This window comes from Zosterops lateralis (assembly GCF_965231275.1).
Source record: "Zosterops lateralis genome assembly, chromosome: 11".
NCBI classification, from domain to species: Eukaryota; Metazoa; Chordata; class Aves; order Passeriformes; family Zosteropidae; genus Zosterops; species Zosterops lateralis.
The window spans coordinates 7,780,003-7,798,895 of record NC_139771.1 but is presented as its reverse complement, the minus strand read 5'-3'; the positions used below and the strand labels follow the sequence as shown (position 1 = coordinate 7,798,895).

Genomic DNA, 18,893 nt, shown 5'->3' with positions numbered 1-18,893 from the left:
TTTTCCTTTTTAATTAACATGGGCACCTGGATCTTCACAGCAATAGCACTCATTTAATACAGTGGCACTCCTTGCTGCCAGGAGCTGTGTGCTCAGAGGGAACTCTGTTCATAAGTCATCCTAAATAATTTTCCTTCCTCTCTGAGGTGTTTTCAAGGACTTGTCTATACATAAGCACTAAACATTAGCTCTGGGCAGCTCTGTGGTGCCATTTCTAACACTCTTCTTTTTCACTTTGCAGGATGGAGGTGTTCATACCTTACCAGTGCCAGTGCAAAACCAGCAGGACGTGGAGATCTATGTTCCAATACTTCTTTCACCCAGCATTCTGATGTTTCCTTGGCAGCCAAAAGCAGGAGTCTACCAGTACCCCATCCAGGTATGCCAGAGAAATGCCCAGCTGCAGGGAGTGTTGCTCAGGCAGGCACCCTGAGGCCTGACACCACTGGGGTGGGGTTGATTTTGGATACTTCAGCCACAGTGGCATCCAGAATGTAATTTGGAGGAACTTCATGCGATGTTAGTCCCATGGAATTAATAGACAGTTTAATAAAAGCACCAAGAAACCAACAAACATAAAACCCCCCTGACTTCTACCTCTTGTCTTCCCTTCCTCTCTCCCTCATGCATGCACCACTCACCTCTGCCTGGAGTGGTTTGGAATTCCAGGAAGCATCCTATGTCCAAAGCTCCTCAGCAATCATTAGAGGCTGCCCTTTGCTGGCAAGGATCAGAACTATGAATGGGAGTGTGAAGTGACTGCAAAAAGGGCATGACAAGATTAATTAGCAGGTTTCTGCCAGCCTTGGACATCAGTATTCTTCACTGGCCACACAGCTGTGCTCCTAATACGAAGTTCCAGGGAGGCAAAGGCCACAGCTCATTTACAGAAGAGATGATTTCCATGGTTTTTAGGTATGTCTTTGCTCCTGAGCTGACAGTTATGCCTTATGCTTCAGGAAGCAAATGGTTTGTTTTCCAGTAGCCAGTATCTCCAGTTTAAGTAAGGAAAAGAAAATTCTGCCTTCTCAGCCCAGACTCTTATTGTGGCCAGTGATTCTGAGACACTACACTGTTAGATGCACAGTTCCTGCCTTTCCCTTTTAGCATAAAGTAGTGCTTGGTTTTGGATCTGTCCAAGTAAACCATATCCAAGTAGGCAGCGGGACACTCCGTGCCAGGCTCTTCTCCCAGGTAACAAAGGACAGGATAAGATTGGATATTAGACAAAATTTCTGCACAGAAAGAGTTGTCCAGCACTGCCTGCCCAGGCAGTAGTGGAGTCACCATCCTTGGAAGTGCTCAAAAATCGTGGGGATGTGGCACCTGAGGATGTGGTTCAGTGATGGGCTTGGTAATCTCAGAGGTCTTTTGCAGCTTTACTTGATGCAGTGACTTAATGGAGAAAATCAATCTCATAGGGACTAAATTCTCCAGTGTAAATCTAAAGGTAACTCCCTCGAGTTAAACTCTGCATCTTTATTTGTGTATTGGTTTGCTTCATGCTATTCCTGACCACACCAGCAGAGTGTGGTAAAAATTCTTAGTACAAATCTTCATTTTCAGTACTTCATCATAATTCTGCTGGAGTTTTCCGAGTAAGGGAAAGGAAATGCAGTTTTGTTTCCTGCCTCTCTCACAGTTCTATTCTTACCTCACCTTACCTTGCATATATAATGAAGTATGTCACTAGAGAACATTCCGTCATGGTACTGCAATAATTATGTTGCTGTTCTTTCTTTGCTCTGATATTTTTCAATAAAAACATTTTTTCTCCCAAGATTTTAATTTTGCTGAATCTGAGACCTTCCTTCTGGTCTCTCCATCCCACAGTACCGGTGGTTGTCAACAGCACACACACAGCTCAGCTGTTCCTTCCTCTCCATCAGAGTTTGCCTCCCATAGCTTCAGTCAGGCTGTTTCAAATGGGTGAATAAAGTTTTTCTGAAAATAAATTGAAAGGGATTTTTGGATCTAGCCAAATTCTGTTTATAGCTGGAGTAACTCCCTCCAGATGGTATCAGAATGCCTGGCAGATTTTCCTTTGTCAGCTGTCTGGTTTCTTGGGGGTTGCTTTGTTCATATTTTTGCTAATGAGATGGTTTCAGTTGCCTTCCTTCAGTCCAGGCACGGGAGGTGCAGTGCCAGCTGTGTGAGGCTGAGCACCTGGAGTTGCCTGGGGAGGGCATCACTCACAGGTAACAGTGTGGAGCTCCCTGCCAGGCTGTGGGGAATGATCTGGCTGCAGGGGAAGCTGCTTTACCTTCCTCTCCTCAGTGCAGACTGACAGCCAGAGAGGGAAAATGTTGTGAGGTGTCTGGGCTTTATGGCAAGGACGTGAAACTTCATACAGTTATTAAGAATTGGGTATTTCTGTTAAATGTTTTCTGCTCATCTCCCTGTTTCAACTAAAATACCTTTACAAATATGATGAACTCTTGCATTCTTTTAGCCTTTCTCACCACATCCCGTGCATCTCCTGTAACACACCACTACCTGTTTATTCATTTGCCTGTGTCCCTCTGTAATCAGGTTGTGCACATGCTCAGAGGAAGGAAGACGGGAAATGACCCTCCTCTTCATTTTCTTCTTATTCTCTTTTCCTGGTAAAAATTACTAGCTAAGCTCCTGCATAATTTAGATTTGTTTGTTTTCTACATTGTCCCTGTAGACAAGATTTATCACCTTGTACATTTTTAATTATGAAGTAGATTAAAGGAAATGCTGAGGAATTGAAAGAAGTGTAAACAATATACATTTAAAAATTGCTCCAGTGTTCATCCATGTTTTACTCTGATGGAACTTTTGACATTTATTTTGGAATGTGAAGGAAGCTGAAATTAAAATGAGTGAAGGGGGTAGCAATCTTCTCATCTCTCTTTTATTTCATCTTGCTTATTACGTTCTGAGGTATTATTTTATTTGTATGTCCCATTCTCAGTGCATTCCTGGTGTTCATGCAAGATACCCAAAGGCAAGATATCCAAAGCTGTGAAATGTGAGAACCATGGACTGGATTCAATGTTGGAAAGATTTTTTTTTCCCTTGTGTGTTGCAGGCTCAGGGTGGAAGTGGCAACTTCAGCTGGTCCTCTTCTAACCAGGCAGTGGCCACAGTGACAGTGAAGGGAGTGATGAGCACTGGGAGTGATGCTGGCGTCAGCATCATTCAGGCTTTTGACGTTCGGAATCCGCTGCATTATGGAGAAATGAAGGTAAGAAAGTTATTTTTCACTGATTGCTCTTCAACATGGCTTTTGGAAACAGCAAAGGAGCTGAGAATGCCACAGGCTTTTCCCTTCCTGCCCTGTGGCAGGTTAGTGATCCATTTCAGTTTGTGCTTTAGGGAATCCAGCACTGTCCAGTGCATTAACTTTACTCCCATTTTTGCCCCTTCCTGGTTTCCTTGGCAAGTCTTTTTACTTGTTGGAAGTTTTCAGTGCAAGAAGGAAATGGTAATTGACTCCTGACCTGGCCATCTAAGCAGACAAGCTAAATGAAAAATTCATTCTGTAGGGTGATAGTTGGGTGTTCTCCCTTGATATCAAAGGGTGGCAGTTGTTGTAAGGGTGTGCAAGGAAATTTCTGACTGGAGAAGTAACTGAAGTGAGCACAGTGCTGCCGACTGACTCCAGATACCTAAGCTGGCCAAGAGAAAACACTATTTTAGAAAAATTAGAAGAAAATGGCAATGAAAAACATAGCTCTCAAGAGGGATTTAGTGGTGTCTCTGCAGACCATCCCCTGTTTTAGGTCACGGTGGTCAGTGTGTGGTGTGGAGTGAGGAGAATGCAGGAACAGTCCCTCTGGTGGCTCCAAAGGGAGGGGGGTGACATGAATTAAAATCTGTTCAGAATTTAGCTTACATCCTCGCTCTGAAATAATTCTCTGAACAACCCAGGATTGTGAAAGAAGCTGCAATTAAAATGAATGAAGGGGGTAGCAATCTTCTGCTGCTTTTTAGCAGTGCAACAGTTACCAGCCAGAGACACAGGAATGAAGATTTTTTTTCCAGCTCAAACTTCTTATCCTCAAACATAAGTCAAAGCCTGAAGACAAGAAAGAAATCTGTCCATGTGAGCTTTCAGAGCAGTGTATTGCACAATCTGAATAGGTTATTTTTGAATGCCTTTGTTCCTGTGTTAGGAGCTGTTTTCTTTGTGGAACAGCTCTTCAGAGTTCTGTTTACTGACCTCAGTGAACAAGTTTTTTGTAGTAGTAGTTTTAGGAGTAGTTAATCCACACAGATCACAGTTTTAACTCTGTACCATATGGTTTGGTATCCTGAAGCCGGTTGCAGAAGATTAAGCAGTTAAGATACTGCAAATAAAAACTTTGATCACAGTGATTGTTCTGAAATCTGTGGTCAGTCTGAGGTGGGTTCTTTAACGGGTGCTAAACCTCTCCCAGCTGGTGATGGTACCGCCTGGAGGTAGCACACAGCTCAGTCCACACTTCCAAGTATATAAAGCAGAAGAGAGAATTACAGGAGCAGCAGTAAAAGGAGGGCTCAGCAAGCTGCTGTGGGCTTGTGCTGGTGTGGGAGCAGAGCCCTGGCACCGTGGGCTTGTGCTGGTGTGGGAGCAGAGCCCTGGCACAGAGCTGTCCTTGTTCCTCCCCCGGGGCAGGTGTACGTCAGTGAGCCCAGCGCCATGGAGTTCACTCCCTGCCAGGTGGAGGCTCACGTGGGGCAGGTGCTGGAGCTGCCCCTGAGGATCAGTGGCCGGAGCAGTGGGGATGGGGCTGAGCTGGTGCCCTTCAGCGACTGCTCACACCTGGAGCTCGCCCTGGAGCTGGAGAACCCCGCCGTGTTCAGCCCACTTGAAGGTGCTGTAACTCCCTCCCTGCTTTGGGAGTGAAATTGGTGACAGGTGTTACCCAGTCACTCTTCTCCCTTCAGTCACTGATTCGTGGCTCTGTACAGGATCTCCACACAAGTGCCAAACTTCAGAGGGGGCGGGATCCAAGTAGTTTTATTTTGAGGATACATTTGCTTTTTTATGCAGAATAGTTTGGGTTGGAGAGACCTTAAAAGCCCATCCAGTCCCACCCCTGCGATGGCAGGGACACCTCCTACTGTCCCAGATTGCTCCAAGGCCTGGCCTTAGACACTTCCAAGGATCCAGGGGCAGCCACAGCTTCTCTGGGCACCTTGTGCCAGAGCCCTACCACCCTCCCAGCCAAGAATTCTTTCCCAGTATCCCATCTAAACCTTCCCTCTTTCAGTTTGAAGCCATCCCCCCTTGTCCTGTCTCCTACATGTCCTTGTAAAAGGTTCTCTCCGTCTTTTTGGTAGGCTCCCTTCAAACAGCCACATTGAATTTGATGAACATGCCTGGGCATTTTTTCCAAGTAAGCTCTTATATATTTTTAATTTGTCTGACAGGAAGGCTTAAGCCAACTGCTGATTTTTGCAGTGGGGTGAGAGTGAAGGCTGAGTTTCAGGGGCACACCAGGCTGGTGGTTGTGTACACTCACGGACACGTGCGCCTCAGCGCCAGCATCGCCATCGCTGCTTATCTCCCACTGAGGGTGAGTCTGCTCCTTGCTGCTGGGGCAATCCATCCCTGAAACACCTTTACCTGACAGGGAGCAAGTGATGTAAGGAATAGGTTTGAAAAATCCAGTGGTTTATTTTCCACCACTGGCTGGTTTCGTGAAGAAAATCAGAACGAAGCTGAGTCCAGGGCCAAGAGATGGAAATACAGAAGAGGCTTTGTCACCTCACCTGCAGAGGCCTGGTGCTGACTGCAGGCTGAAGTCTGACTATTTGACCATAGCTTTCTCCCAATATGGAGAAAATGTTGGTGCAATTCCTACAGATTTGTGGTTATTAGGATGTAATGTGATGTTGTGAAACACAAACTGTTTTTTTTGTGTACTAAACGTCAGGTTAATAGCTGCGGTGGTGAACAGCACAGGCTGTCCCAGGGATGCACGTCAGTGCAGAATGTGTTAGAGAGGTTTAAAGTAAAACTTGTGTAGGAGAATAATTACATACACAGAACTGTTCTGGAGAGAGCACTGTCAAGTGAAAGTACAATTTGACATTATTTCGTTCTTTTAAAATACTTCTTTAGAAGTGTAGCAGAATACTATCTCTCTGTGCTCAGAAGAATATATTAAGGGTCTCCCTTCTGTTGTAATTCTTCATGAGAGATGTGATTAGAATGCAGCTAAAACTTTCCTTTGGATCCTTGGCTTCCTTTGAATCTAATCCAGCTGGACAGAATCCTTGTGGATTTTGATGCAGCTCTGTTTTTCACTAAGTGTGCTGACAAACCACTGCATGGGAGAAATCACAGCCTTATCCAAGTAACCAATACAGCTGTTCCATTCAGAAAGGAAGTTTATTTTGCACAGTGCAACCAAACTGTGCAGAGAGATTATTAATTTTTAATGAGTTAATTATTGATTACAGGCTATCGATCCACCATCTGTCGCTTTAGTGACTTTGGGTTCCTCTAAGGATATGTTGTTTGAGGGAGGACCGAGGCCATGGGTCCAAGAACCTTCCAAGTTCTTCAGGAACGTGGCTGCTGAGGATGCAGAAAGCATTGCCCTGTCTTTGCCTGAAGCTCCCACACCTCGAAACAACCACCAGCACTGGGTTAGGGTGCTGTGCAGGAGCCTCGGAGAGCAGGTGAGTGCCAGAAGGGCTCTGTCTTCCCTCCAGCAGGCACTGAGAACCGGCTCCAGACAGATTGATGGTTCCATATGCCAGTAAAGAAGTTGGGTAAGTACATTGTTTATGCATTGTGGTGCAGGTTTTAGAGGGAGCATTTCATAACATTATGTTAAAAAGTGGTTTATGGTGGGTTTACTGCAGTATAAACCCAAGTCATGGGAACCTTATGCTGTGGGATGCATTGAACATCCTGATGAGTGCAGGGTCAGAGCAGAAGGTTACTGAGCAGGCTGACTCATGTGTCTGACCTGCTCCTCTTAACCACGTTACCTTCCAGTGTAATTCTGTTTATTCTAACAAATGGCAGCCACAGCAATTGACTGCTCTGCTCTCTGTGCAGCCCTGGTGAGCGTGGCTGTGCTCATTCTCCACCTGGTTTTGTTCTCTCCAACATACAGAAGTAGGAAGATTTCTCCTGCTTTATTCACTCTCCCCAGCCCATGAAGCTTTTAGCTTCAATACAATGTTTTCCTCCTGCAACTCTGCAAGGCATTTTGGTTGGGCTGCCAAGTTCCACTGATTTTCTTAGTGGATGCTTTGCTAAGTGGAGCTGTTTCTGTCAGTGCAGATTAAAAAGGAACAGGCCTTGGTGTTGATGTGCAGGTCTGTGCAAGGCTGTCCCCAGCACATCACAGCTGCATGGCTCTGCCCAACACCAGTGCATGATGGAGTGAGGCAGGTGACCAGAGCTGCCTCAGCCTTCTCTGGCTTTATATCCACTTCATTTTGCTGAAGGCTAAAGAAGGAATGTAAAATAAAAGAGGAGATGTTTTCAAACACATGGAATGACTGTAAATGTTGCCTTTGGGCTGTTCTGTTCTCACTCTGCAAGAACACCTGCTGTTTCCTTGTTCAGTTACAAGAGATTTGTTGTTTGAATCCAGTTTGATAGTAATCAACCTGAACACCTAGGAAGGGTTCCCAGGAAAAGTACTTTCATAATGACAAAGAACTATTCTTGGAATATTCTCCCTCTTTTACATCTTTTTATGTCTTAATAGTGTGTGAATCCCCAAGAATTGTGTTTTTGTTTTTCATTCTGATATCACAGTGTAACTGAGACCTGTGGAAATAAAACATGCTTGAACTGAACTCTCTCCTTGTTTGCTGTTTTCAGGTTATTACCTTAACAGTTGGGAACAGCCCCACTGTCACCAACCCTTTCCCAGTGGTAGAACCTGCTGTGGTGAAGTTTGTCTGTGCTGTCCCTTCCCGGCTGAATTTGATTCCTGTTTATGGCAGCCCTCAGCTTGATCTCTCCTGCCCTTTGCTCCAGCAGAACAAGCAAGTGGTAAGCCTGGGAAGTGACAGGAGGAGAAGGTGTTCTTACGGCTGAAAAATCAGTGTGTGGAGCTCCATGTGTGAAATAAAGCTGCTGAGCTGCTGCAAGAGGAGCAGTAACTGGAGCTGTGGCCACACTGATGCCCTTGGGAGCTCCTGCATAGAGCAGGCTTGAGGGGTCCTGCAGTAAATGGACAATGGATATGTGGAGATTATCAGGCATAAAGAACTTTGCCACTCTGTTTTTATTCCTAATCAGTGTTGTCACATGTTGGCTGCTGAGTAAACCATGTTTCGTCGTGTTCCCAGACAAATGTAAAAGTCATCCTCCTTCCCTAAAAATGCAGATGATGAATCATTTTAAAGAGCTTCTATGTAATAACAAGAGGAGAAGGAGATTTTTGTGTGTTATTAGCTAGCTCAGAGCTCACCTGCTTTTCTGGCTCCATTATGTGTCAGCCTGCCTTGGTGCACTGCTGTTGCTAATGCACTTCACCAGAGCAACACCAGAATTTTGAGCTTAAACAAACAGCAGTGTTTGTCATAATTTGTTTGAATTCTAAAAGCAATTTCGTTGAGCTGTGGTTCAATTTTGTTGTTGTTGCTTTGGGTTTTTTTGGGGTTTTTTTTGGTTTTTTTGGGTTTTTTTTGTGGGTTTTTTTGTTTTGTTTTGTTTGTTTGTTTGTTTTGGTTTTGTTTTTGTTTTGTTTTTGTTTTAAGGTAATTCACTGGCTAAAAAAGCCCCAAAGCCCTGTTCCAGGAAGACTGCCTTGTAGTTCAGAGATTCACAGAATGCTCTGAGTCGGAAGGGACCCACAAGGATCATGGAGTCCAACTCTAAATGGCCCAGGCAGGGCTTGAACCCACCTAGTGTACCCAGCACCATGCTCTGATCAGCTGAGATAATCTCAGGGCTGTTGGAGCACAGTTTAATGCCTTGCACTGCTGGCTCATTTTAACGGACATTCCTTATGTATTGGTGTTGTAACATACCTCATGGAACTCAGCATATGTTTTCTTTAATGATTAGAAAATTCTCCTGTACCAGTTCAGTTCAAAATACTCCTTTTTCAGGTCCCTGTGTCCAATTACCGCAATCCAATACTGGATTTGGCTGCCTATGACCAGCAAGGCAGGAAATTTGACAACTTCAGCTCTCTCAGTGTTGTGTGGGAATCCACAAATCCGGCCATTGCTCGTATTGAGCCCGAGCTGCCAATGGAGCTGACCCTGAAGGAAGAGGGGACTGGTCAGAAGAAAATGCATGGTATGAGTGGGTTGAAATGAGCATTTCATTGTTTGTTTGAAGGGTCAGGATTAAATCTGTTACTAATGAGATTGATTAAAGAAATTACTGTAATCTGCAGTCATACTTCATCTTAACATCAATGTGCTTTTTTTAGTGTGTGCTGTTAAAGAGAGGAGAAAAAAGGAACAAGTCCAATGTCTAGAACCTGTCTGGAGAGAGAAAGTTCTTGTCTGATGATATACACTAGAGGAACTAAGTGTATTTTTCTTCTCTGTTGCATTCTAGGCTTACAGACTGTGGTAGTTGATCATGAGTTTGGGACTGCTGCCATTTCTGCCACTGCTACTGGGTTCCAGCAGCCCCACATGAGGGCAGCCAGAGCCCACATACCGGTAACAGCACTGGGGGGGTTTGCATTTCCCTTATTTATTTCCCTGCATTTCCCTGGATTAATGCCCAGTGTTCAGGGATGGGTTTATTTCCTCCACACACAAATGAGGCAGCTCCATGGTGGAGTCAGGTTCATACAGCAGAGGTTTTATACTGCTTCATGGCTTTTCCTGCTTTCTTCTGCACTAGGTGCTGCCATCCTTATCAAATCTATTCAAATCCTTGGGAGATTTTTTTTTAAAAACTCTTTTTTTAAAACCTGCATCTGGGCAAGGGCATTACAGAGAAGTGTTTCAGTTGTTTTTTTAATGAGTTGGTGAATCTCTGCTGCTTGTCCTTCACTGAAGCAGCCATGTGCTTCGTGCAGCTGTCACTGGGGAAAGCAAATGGATTATTGCCCCTGCAAAGCTGGGTGGGAAAGTTCTGCATGAGCAAAGCAAAAGCTGACTGATTCCTCATATGGACCATATGTTAGTCTGGGTTCTGACTAATGCTCTCTTTTTTTTTCCTGAGAGACTCCTCTGTTGTACAGTGCCAGCCATAAGCCCAGGCTCTCATTTTACAAGTCATTAGCCACTCTCTGAAATATTTAGTTTGCAGGTACTCAGCCTAGGGAAGGAAAACAGCAAAAGGTAGTCATGATGAACAAAGAGGGCAGGTGTAAACAGATGGCAGTTCTCTCTTTATGTCAGTTTTTTTAAACTGAATAAAGGGCAATTTTAAGCCTGTTCATTAACCTGACATGTGCAGTAACCGACTCTTAAAATATTCTGCTTCCTAACTGGAATTTCTGTTTAATCATATTAAGCAAGATTTAAGTGGATTTGGACTATATGCAGTACCTTGAAAACAGACTTGAGGCAAAAAGTAAAATAGGCAGTGAGAGGTTACAGGATTTAACTCAAAGCAGGTAGCAGATGGGCCCCAGTAATGTGAAATACCCTGTGGGCCAGGTTCCTCTCAGCATGGCCCAGGTGTGGCATCTGCTTAGGGAATTCTTTGAGAGGTGATCTGTTTTGCCACTTGGCTCTTGACTTTTCAGAAGGTTTCCTGTTGGGAAGTGTGGTGTAGATGCATTTCCCCTGAAGAATTTGACTACAGCTTAGTGAGAATTGCTGCAGAGACACAGTACTTTGCTGCAAAGCTACTCGACATATTTGATTGTGCTTCTTTTTTCTCTCTTAGAAATTGAGTTGTAGTATGGACATTTGATGTTCTGCTTTGTTAGACCAATATTCAATATTCTTTCTTACTTCTAGAAATAAGTAGAAAAGTGAATGCTCTAAACTTTGCCTTGAATTCAGAGAACACTGGAGTTCTCTTAAGTTCTGTTCTGTGTGCTTAAATATGGGAGGCCTGTTTAGTAGCTGCAGATGCCAGTTCTGTTGCACTTTGTAGGCTCATGTGTTGTTTTTTTTTTTTAATGAGGTGACTTGGCTGCTTTTTTCAAATATTTCAGCAATGGGCTGCTCTATTCTGCTTTCAGACCTATCCATTCTCCTTTCTTGCAGCCAAAAACACAAACAAAAATCTAGTAGATGGGATTGTTGTTCTATGTTTAAGTGGAACACCCTATTATGTCATTAGGGAAAGATGACATCCTTTTTACATCGAGGAAATAATTCTACTAATGAGGTGAAATGGGTACAGAGCAGTGACTTCCTCTAGAAACCTTTCTCCTTTTCTGAGCTAATGTTGTTAGGAGTGAGTGATTAAACCTGCATCTGGTCCAGTGTTCATGTACTTACATTTAAGAAAGAATTTCTCTTGGTGGCCTGCTAAGAAGACTCAGGAAAAGATGAGTTGTTAGAGGTAGAAAACTTTGTGTGTTTGCCTTATCATCCTGTATGAACTGAGGCCATGGCTCAGAGTTAATAATACCCTGTCTGTGCTTGTCACACATCAGTCACTGATCCTGCAGAGGGCCCTGTCCTCTGCCTTGGCCAGGGGTGCGGAACAGACCAGCCCTGAGGATTGACTGAGCCATCTGCATCTTGTGGGCATCTCACACCCTCAGCCTGTGCTCTGAACTTTGGTTAGGTGCTGTGAACATCCTCCCTGCACACACAGGACCCTGCCAGTGTTCTGCCCCCATGCTGTAACTGCTCCCATTGTTCCTTGCAGCATGAAGTTGTGCTCCCAGGGCCTGCCACCATTGAACTGATGCTTGTGGAGGATGTGAAAGTGAGCCCTACTGGGGCCTCCATCTACAACCACCCTGATGTCCAGGTGAGAAGTTACTCTGCTGCCTTCCCACTGCAGGGAGGAAAGGAAAACATACGCATTGCAGAAGATGTGTGAGGAGAGAGCTTTACTAAAAAAATACCACCTTAATTCTGGATGCTTTTCTGGTTTTGCAGGCAGAACTTCTCATCCAACAAGGTTCTGGATATTTTTTCATTAATACCAGCGTGCCAAACATTGTGAGAGTGACACATGAGGAGACTCAAGGCATTGCTTTGGTGAGTGCAGTATTTTGTGGTTTTACACATTTTTGGCCACCAGGTTATTGTTCAGCAGCTTCAGCACTCCCGAGCATCTTCCAGCAGGTGTGGATTGAGAGGCAGTAGCTGCTTTTTAGATGTGTTTGCTCCAGGCAGGGGATCTTTACACTGGCACTTTCAGGTACAGGAAATTGTTTCATTACAGCTGTGAAGCACTTGTGTTCTCTCTGCCAGATAAAAGCCAGTTCCAAGTGCTTCACCCATTACAACTTTGCAGTAAAATGTTCCTGATTTCACAAACACACCATGGAGAATAATGTGACAAAATTCTTCAGAAGCTTCACATGAGATTAATTGGTTTCCAGAGTAATATTGGAGTATTTGCCATGGGCCAGTACTTCTGAAAGCTTCAAATTCTTCTGTCCTATAATGCTGTTTCAGGGTATTTTGTAATCACAGTAATGAACCCTGATTTTGTGCATGAATATCTATTAAGGAGTTTATTCTGATCTCCTACGAAGTTTTTAATACCCTTTTCCACTAGAAGTTGCCACTAAAGTGCAGGTGTGCTTGACTTCATCAGGCCGAGGGTATGAAATGCATTCTGCAGTGAACAACAATAGAACTGTGTGTTGTTTGCATCACTGCTTTCATTAGGCAAGAACTGGAAACTAAACAATTTGCTCTAAAGAGTGTTTTTTATGAATTTATAATTTACAGATTTGTCTTTCAAGAAGTCATGCTGATAAAGTTGTGAAATAATGATAACTAAGGTGGAAATTAGAATATCAAAAGAATCTGTGAAACATTTTGATTGTCTCTGCCTGTTATAAGTGTGAAGTGGGAATATTTTTTCCAATTAGGCACAGAGATGAGAAAAAAGTAGAGGAGATGAGGATTTTTTTGTACACAGTACATTGTTCAAACTCTGAATAGTTTTTTAGTCAGGTGTCCCTGATGGGTTTAACTGATGTACGTGAGATAAGTTCAGTGCTCTTGTCAGGAATTCAGGAGTGGAGCACTGACAGCAAGATAGGCTTTGTGAAGTATAGGAAGAGATTTAACTGCCTGTCAGATTAAAGGAGAGAAAACTCCACTTTTAACATATTTTTTTTAAAAATGCAAACACCCCCCCCCCCCCCCCACACACACACACTTGGCAGATTTGTTAGCCCTGTGTGCTGTGTTTGGGCTAAATCCCAGTACCAGCCTTGGGTTTTTCCATGGAAGGAGCAGAATAGGCTGGGAAATCTACAGGCTCTGTCAGGCTGCTGCCAGGGCAGGTACCAGTGCAGCCCAGCTGACAGACAATGAGTTGGCAGTGAACTCTTCTGAGAAACTAAATTCAAGTTATTTGGAGCAGTGACTCCCAGACTTTTCAGCGGGGCTGCCAAGGAGAAATTCTCTTCCTCTGGTTTTGACACAGCAGCTTCTCTGGGCATGGGTGGAGTGAAGAGTGGTCACCAGTGCAATATCCTTGGATACTGGGAGCCACTGGACACCTGATGGGAGTGGAGAGCAGCAGAGGTGGCTCAGACAGGAGAAGTTTTAAAAATTGCAGTAGCCCTGCTTGCCTTTTTGCCTGTTTCCTTTCTCTGCTGTGCCAGCCCAGCTGAGGTCCATTCCAGCTCCCTCCCTGTGCCACCTCCAGCCCCTCTATCAGCCACCCTCTCTGGGAACTGCTGCTGTTCTGGAAGCTGACCTTCATTAAAACTTCACATCCCTTTCTATTCTGAGGCAGAAGTAGGAGTGGTGCCCTCAAAGAACAAAATGTCAGTTCTCCCCAGTGCTCTGTTACTGACTCCTGTGGTGCTGTCGGGCAGTGCTGAGAGCTCACTGAACTCTTTGCACTGGGGGCCCTGGACATGTCCCCTTGTTCAGAGCTCAGAGCACAGAACAGGACACCCAGACTCACTGCTGGCCCTGGCCAAGGACAGAGAACAGCTGGGATTGTCCTGAGCTCAAGGTCAGGGAGCTGCAGGAGAACTGCAGAGCTGATGTGAGCAAGGTGTGGGTGCATGGCCTTGGGAGGGGGCCTTTGGGATGGGTGCTTAGTTCTGAGGGCTTGTGTTTGTGACCAGAGGTCTCTTTCTTCATGGGTTTATTCTCTTTATCCATTAAGTGTAACATCCTCTTTCTTTAAAATTAATGGAATAATTAAAGAAATACCTGATCTGTCAGTCATCCTCTCTCTTGCCAGGATCTACCACCAAGTTTTGGATCCTCAGATGAAAAGCAGTGTCAGTAGAGTACAAATCTTACAGGAAGCAATACCGGTGCTTCCTAGACATAATCTTTGTCCTCGATTTTTTTTTTTCTTTATCACTTTGGTTTTCACTCTACTAAGAAAAGTTTTGTTGCTCTAAATGATTTGTGTGTTTTTTCTCCTGACAGCAGGAGAGTAACAGGATGCCAGACTGTTCCAGATGAAGAGCTGTTAATTCACTTGGTGCCTGGGGGCTGTTTGCACTAGTAGCATGATACTTTTTACATACATTTTACAGCTTGATTTTTATTTTGGTGGAAGAATTCTCTGTGTCTAAGCTTGGAGATTTCCGCATCTAACTGCTTCTGCCCTGAAAGTGTTACAAATTTTATCCTGTGAACAACAGACAGAAGTGCTATAATGCAGTTTTCTTTTGGCATTGCAGGTGCAGCCTCTGCTCCCAGGATCAGTGACTGTAATGATTCATGACCTGTGTCTGGCTTTCCCTGCCCCAGCTGAAGCTGAAATTCATGTATCTGATATCCAGGAGGTGTATGTGCGAGTTGTTGACAAGGTCAGTGCCTTGGCAGCAGCATGAGGAGCTGCTCCAGCCTGCCCTGACTCCCTGTGCTGGTCCTGAGCACAGATACCAGCCGTGGACAACATGCTGCAGCAGAGACACAACTCCCTGTGTGTCTGTTTCTCCCTCCCACATTTATCTCTTTAGGTTATAAGTGTCTCAGAGTATCAGGTATCTATCTGTTCATATTCTGTGTGGCAGCAATCTCCACTTTTACATTTACACAGCAATGTTAATCCATAATTTATATGGACATGCTCATTTACATTTCCTCCTGTTTAAAGTGCCTGTGAGCAATTTTTTTAGGAATAGGTTTTGCCCCAAGGTCATTTTCCATATGTCAGGTTTTAAAACTGGACAGAAAAAAGTCCAGCTCATTCCACTTGCCAGCTTGGGTGCACCTTAAACAAAAGAAGTGTTGATACTTCTGGATGTTTTAATTATGCCCTTGCCAGATGAAGGAGCTGGGTTCATTCATTTCATCTGACACTAACTCTAGCTGGCAGGGATTAGTCTTTAAAATCAGTGCTAATCTAACCTTGGGGCTCTATCTGCACTACCCTACTACAAGTGTAATACAAAATAAAATGAAAATGTTTATGCTAATAAATAAGAGGGCTTTGAATGAAGAACAACTTGGATGTGTCTGTTTCAGGTGGAGATTGGTAAAACAGTGAAGGCTTATGTCAGAGTTCTGGATGACTCAAAGAAACCTTTTCTGGCAAAATACTTCCCTGTCATGGATCTCAGTCTCAGAGCAGCATCTCAGCTTGTCTCACTTGTGTAAGTTAATGGATTTTTGAAATTAATCTGCAAATAAGAATTACCAAAAAATGAATAAAGGTATTAGGTTGGAGGCACAGAAATATACAGTGGCTGAGATTTTATTTATTTTATTTTTGTGAAGTCTTAATTACCTGTTAAAAGGTAAAAAAACATTATTTGTGAGGGAAATTGCCTGAACTAATAGCTTGAATGTTGCTGGCTGATGAATGAGACTGCATTCCTCCAGGGTGATGTCTGATGAAGCTTTGTGCATCTTGAGAGCAGTGACTTGGCAAATAGTGTCAGGTGAAGAGTGCTGTGTGAAGGCACATCTGATGTTATCAAGCTCATTGTGTGTGTCACTTGTTTCATTTTCATTTCAGATATGTAATGTTACAATAAAGCACAGCTTGTAAAGAGCCTTCATTGTAAAAATGTGCTAATTCCCTTAACTTTGCTTCAGCCATAGTCAGGGCCTTGTGGTCAAACTGCTGGGCACTGAATGAGTCCTTTGTTATTTGTGATTTACTCAGATAATGTCTGTTTTTAATGGATTTCTTTGCAGCCCCCTGAGGGAGGCTCTGGATGAGCACACTGCAGCTTTCCTGGTGCGTGGGATGACCATTGGGCAGACCAGTCTGATGGCAACTGTGGCTGACAGGAGAGGACAGAGAATCAACTCTGCTCCACAGCAGATTGAGGTAAATAACTGCAGATAAGATCTATGCATAAAGTCTGTGCTACAATGGAACAGGAATATAGAAATTATGGTGGCAGTATAGTAATCAATTTCCCAGAATATTCATTCTGTCTGGAAGCTGACCTAATAATACCAGTCAGATTTCAGTGCTGTTTAACTGCAGATGATGAGGTAAATTTCTGCATGCTCAATTTACTGTCATTAAGCAACTAAAGACTCAGTTTTACACTTGTATTGTCTTGTGGCATAATTCATCTGATTGAAAACTCCTGAACATAGGCATTCATATTTCTCTTTTTAGGTCTTTCCCCCATTTAGACTACTGCCAAGGAAAGTGACCCTAATTATTGGGGCCATGATTCAGGTGAGGCATCTTCTTACCTATTTTCTTTATTTTGTAGTTTCTGCTGTAAAAAGAATATTTATCACTGGATTTTCAGCAGTAGATATTCAGCTTGACATTCTTCTGTGTTCACACTGAATGGACTGACAGGCTTGTTGCGGGGGGGACTTTGGGCATGGGCCTGGAGTGACAGGACACAGGGAATGGCTTCAATCCCAACACAGGGCAGGGTCAGATGGGATATTGGGGAGGAATTGTTCCCTGGGAGGGTGGCAGGCCCTGGCACAGGGTACCCAGAGCAGCTGTGGCTGCCCCTGGATCCCTGGAAGTGTCCAAGGCCAGGCTGGACAGAGCTTGGAGCAGCCTGGGACAGTGGGAGGTGCCCCTGCCCATGGAACAAGATGAGCTTTGGCGTCCCTTCCAACCCAACCCATTGTGTGTTTCTGTGATGAATACTCCTCTGAGCAAGAAGTAATTTCTTGATCCAGCTTCATTTTTGCTCTATTGCTGGGTCAAAGGATTTGTATTTGCTTTTTTCAATGGAGTGTCAGCTTTTCTGATGTTAAATACCAGCACAGCATGAGTAAATCTGTCAGCTCCATGAAATCAGGCATAGATGGCTCGTTGTACAAACTGAAACACAGAGCAGAGCCCTACACCAGGGTGCTGGAGGAGGAGAGGAGGTCAAGTTCTCTGAAACTTCCTGGATTAGAGGTATCATCAGCCTGTGACACTGTGTGAGGCACAGGTCCATTCTGTGCTCAGCTCCTGCGTTTCCCAGGCTGACATCCAGCAGGGACCAGTGTGCAGGGGGAATAGTCCTTGGGAAGGTGCAGGCAGCACTAGAGTCAGTGTGGTGCTGAGCAGGGAGAGTGGACCCTGTAATGGTGAGCAGAAGAACCATCTGAAGGGTTCATTAACTATTTCTGTGTGCTCTTCTGACAGATCACTGCTGAAGGAGGCCCCCAGCCTCTCTCCAACATCATTTTCTCCATTGACAACCAGCACATTGCATCAGTGAACAGCTCTGGACTGGTCAGAGGGATGGCCATTGGCAGTGGGGTGGTGACAGGAGTGCTGCAGGCTGTTGATGCAGAGACAGAGAAGCTTGTGGCAGTGTCCCAGGTAATGGCTATGGTGCTGTTGGGGGCTGGCAGGGACTCTTTGCCTCTGGAAGGGGCACAGAATCTTTCTGCCTGAGCAGTGTTACCTTATGCACTTCTCTGGTTTCCTGAAGGTGAAAACTCAGAGTTTTTACTCCCTGGCCTGTGAACTTACACAGGTATTGGCACAGGTAGTACTTTGAACAGGTAGGTAAATCCTGCTGTGTCTTAAACCAGAGTATCACAGGTAACCAGGGAGCCTTTATGACCAGTCTAGTGTCTTCAGGATTGCTTAGTGCATCTAGAAAAGCCCATGTAAAGGAGCCTTTCCAGCACAGCAGAAGGTTGTCCCTGTCTGCATTCCCTCCTAGGTCAGGAGGATCCAGGATGAAACTGTTGCTCAAAACCCCACATTGTCTCCTAGGCTGTCACCCTAGAACACTGTCACCCCTTGTTGTGGTCTGAACCCATCTGTGAGGTGCAAACAGTGAATCCCTGATGCTCCATCACAATCTGTGTCCTTAGATTTCCCTGCAGCTGAGTGGGAGGGAGGTGAGCAGGCCTGCAAGGGAGCACAAGTCCCTGGGACCTGCATGAGACTCAGAGCAACAGAACTTGGGCAGGATCTTATGACTTCCTCCTTTGAGCCCAGGGCAGCACAGCTGCTGTGAGCCACAAAGCTCTGCTGCTTGAAAGGTGTCAGCACAGCCCAAGAGGACACAAAGTAATTTTTTAAAAAAACAAAATATCAAGAAATTTCTGCTTTTTTAATGCATGGGCAGCAGTCTGCCCTAATGGTGTAAAGTGAACTTCGAAGGTCAATCTGCAGCCTGTTGAGGTCCAGGTCTGACCTTTCCTCCCCAGGATATAGCAGGAATAAAATTACCAGGAATGTCTGAATACAAGAAGAGGAGCTATCAGAGTCACACATCATCCTTTTATTCTCAGTGTCCCATTTGGTGCTCTACAATCTTCATTTCATTCTAACTCCTCTCCGTGTCTTCCTTTATCTCCTGAGTTTCTTCATCCCTCTTCTGCTGGGGCCCCCTGTGGTCTTGTCCACTGCTGTCTCACCTCTCAGCGCCGTCATTCGTGTCATCAGTAATTTGGAGCAAGATTTGTTTTGTCAATTTAGGGAGGATTTT

The 18,893-nt window shown here is 44.5% G+C and overlaps 1 protein-coding gene across 2 annotated transcripts in view; it reads left to right on the top strand.

Annotated features, from left to right (window-relative positions):
• Window positions 1-18,893, top strand: part of NUP210 (nucleoporin 210) — a 50,475-nt gene that overhangs the window by 16,217 nt on the left and 15,365 nt on the right. For both annotated transcript variants that reach the window (XM_083869820.1, XM_083869819.1), the window contains 15 exons: window positions 242-379; window positions 3,059-3,214; window positions 4,628-4,826; window positions 5,386-5,531; window positions 6,421-6,642; window positions 7,805-7,978; window positions 9,043-9,235; window positions 9,503-9,609; window positions 11,732-11,836; window positions 11,968-12,069; window positions 14,703-14,831; window positions 15,493-15,620; window positions 16,168-16,303; window positions 16,604-16,666; window positions 17,591-17,770. In XM_083869820.1, coding sequence (XP_083725946.1) covers window positions 242-379; window positions 3,059-3,214; window positions 4,628-4,826; window positions 5,386-5,531; window positions 6,421-6,642; window positions 7,805-7,978; window positions 9,043-9,235; window positions 9,503-9,609; window positions 11,732-11,836; window positions 11,968-12,069; window positions 14,703-14,831; window positions 15,493-15,620; window positions 16,168-16,303; window positions 16,604-16,666; window positions 17,591-17,770 — 2,178 coding nt within the window. The remainder of the gene's footprint in view (window positions 1-241; window positions 380-3,058; window positions 3,215-4,627; window positions 4,827-5,385; window positions 5,532-6,420; window positions 6,643-7,804; window positions 7,979-9,042; window positions 9,236-9,502; window positions 9,610-11,731; window positions 11,837-11,967; window positions 12,070-14,702; window positions 14,832-15,492; window positions 15,621-16,167; window positions 16,304-16,603; window positions 16,667-17,590; window positions 17,771-18,893) is intronic.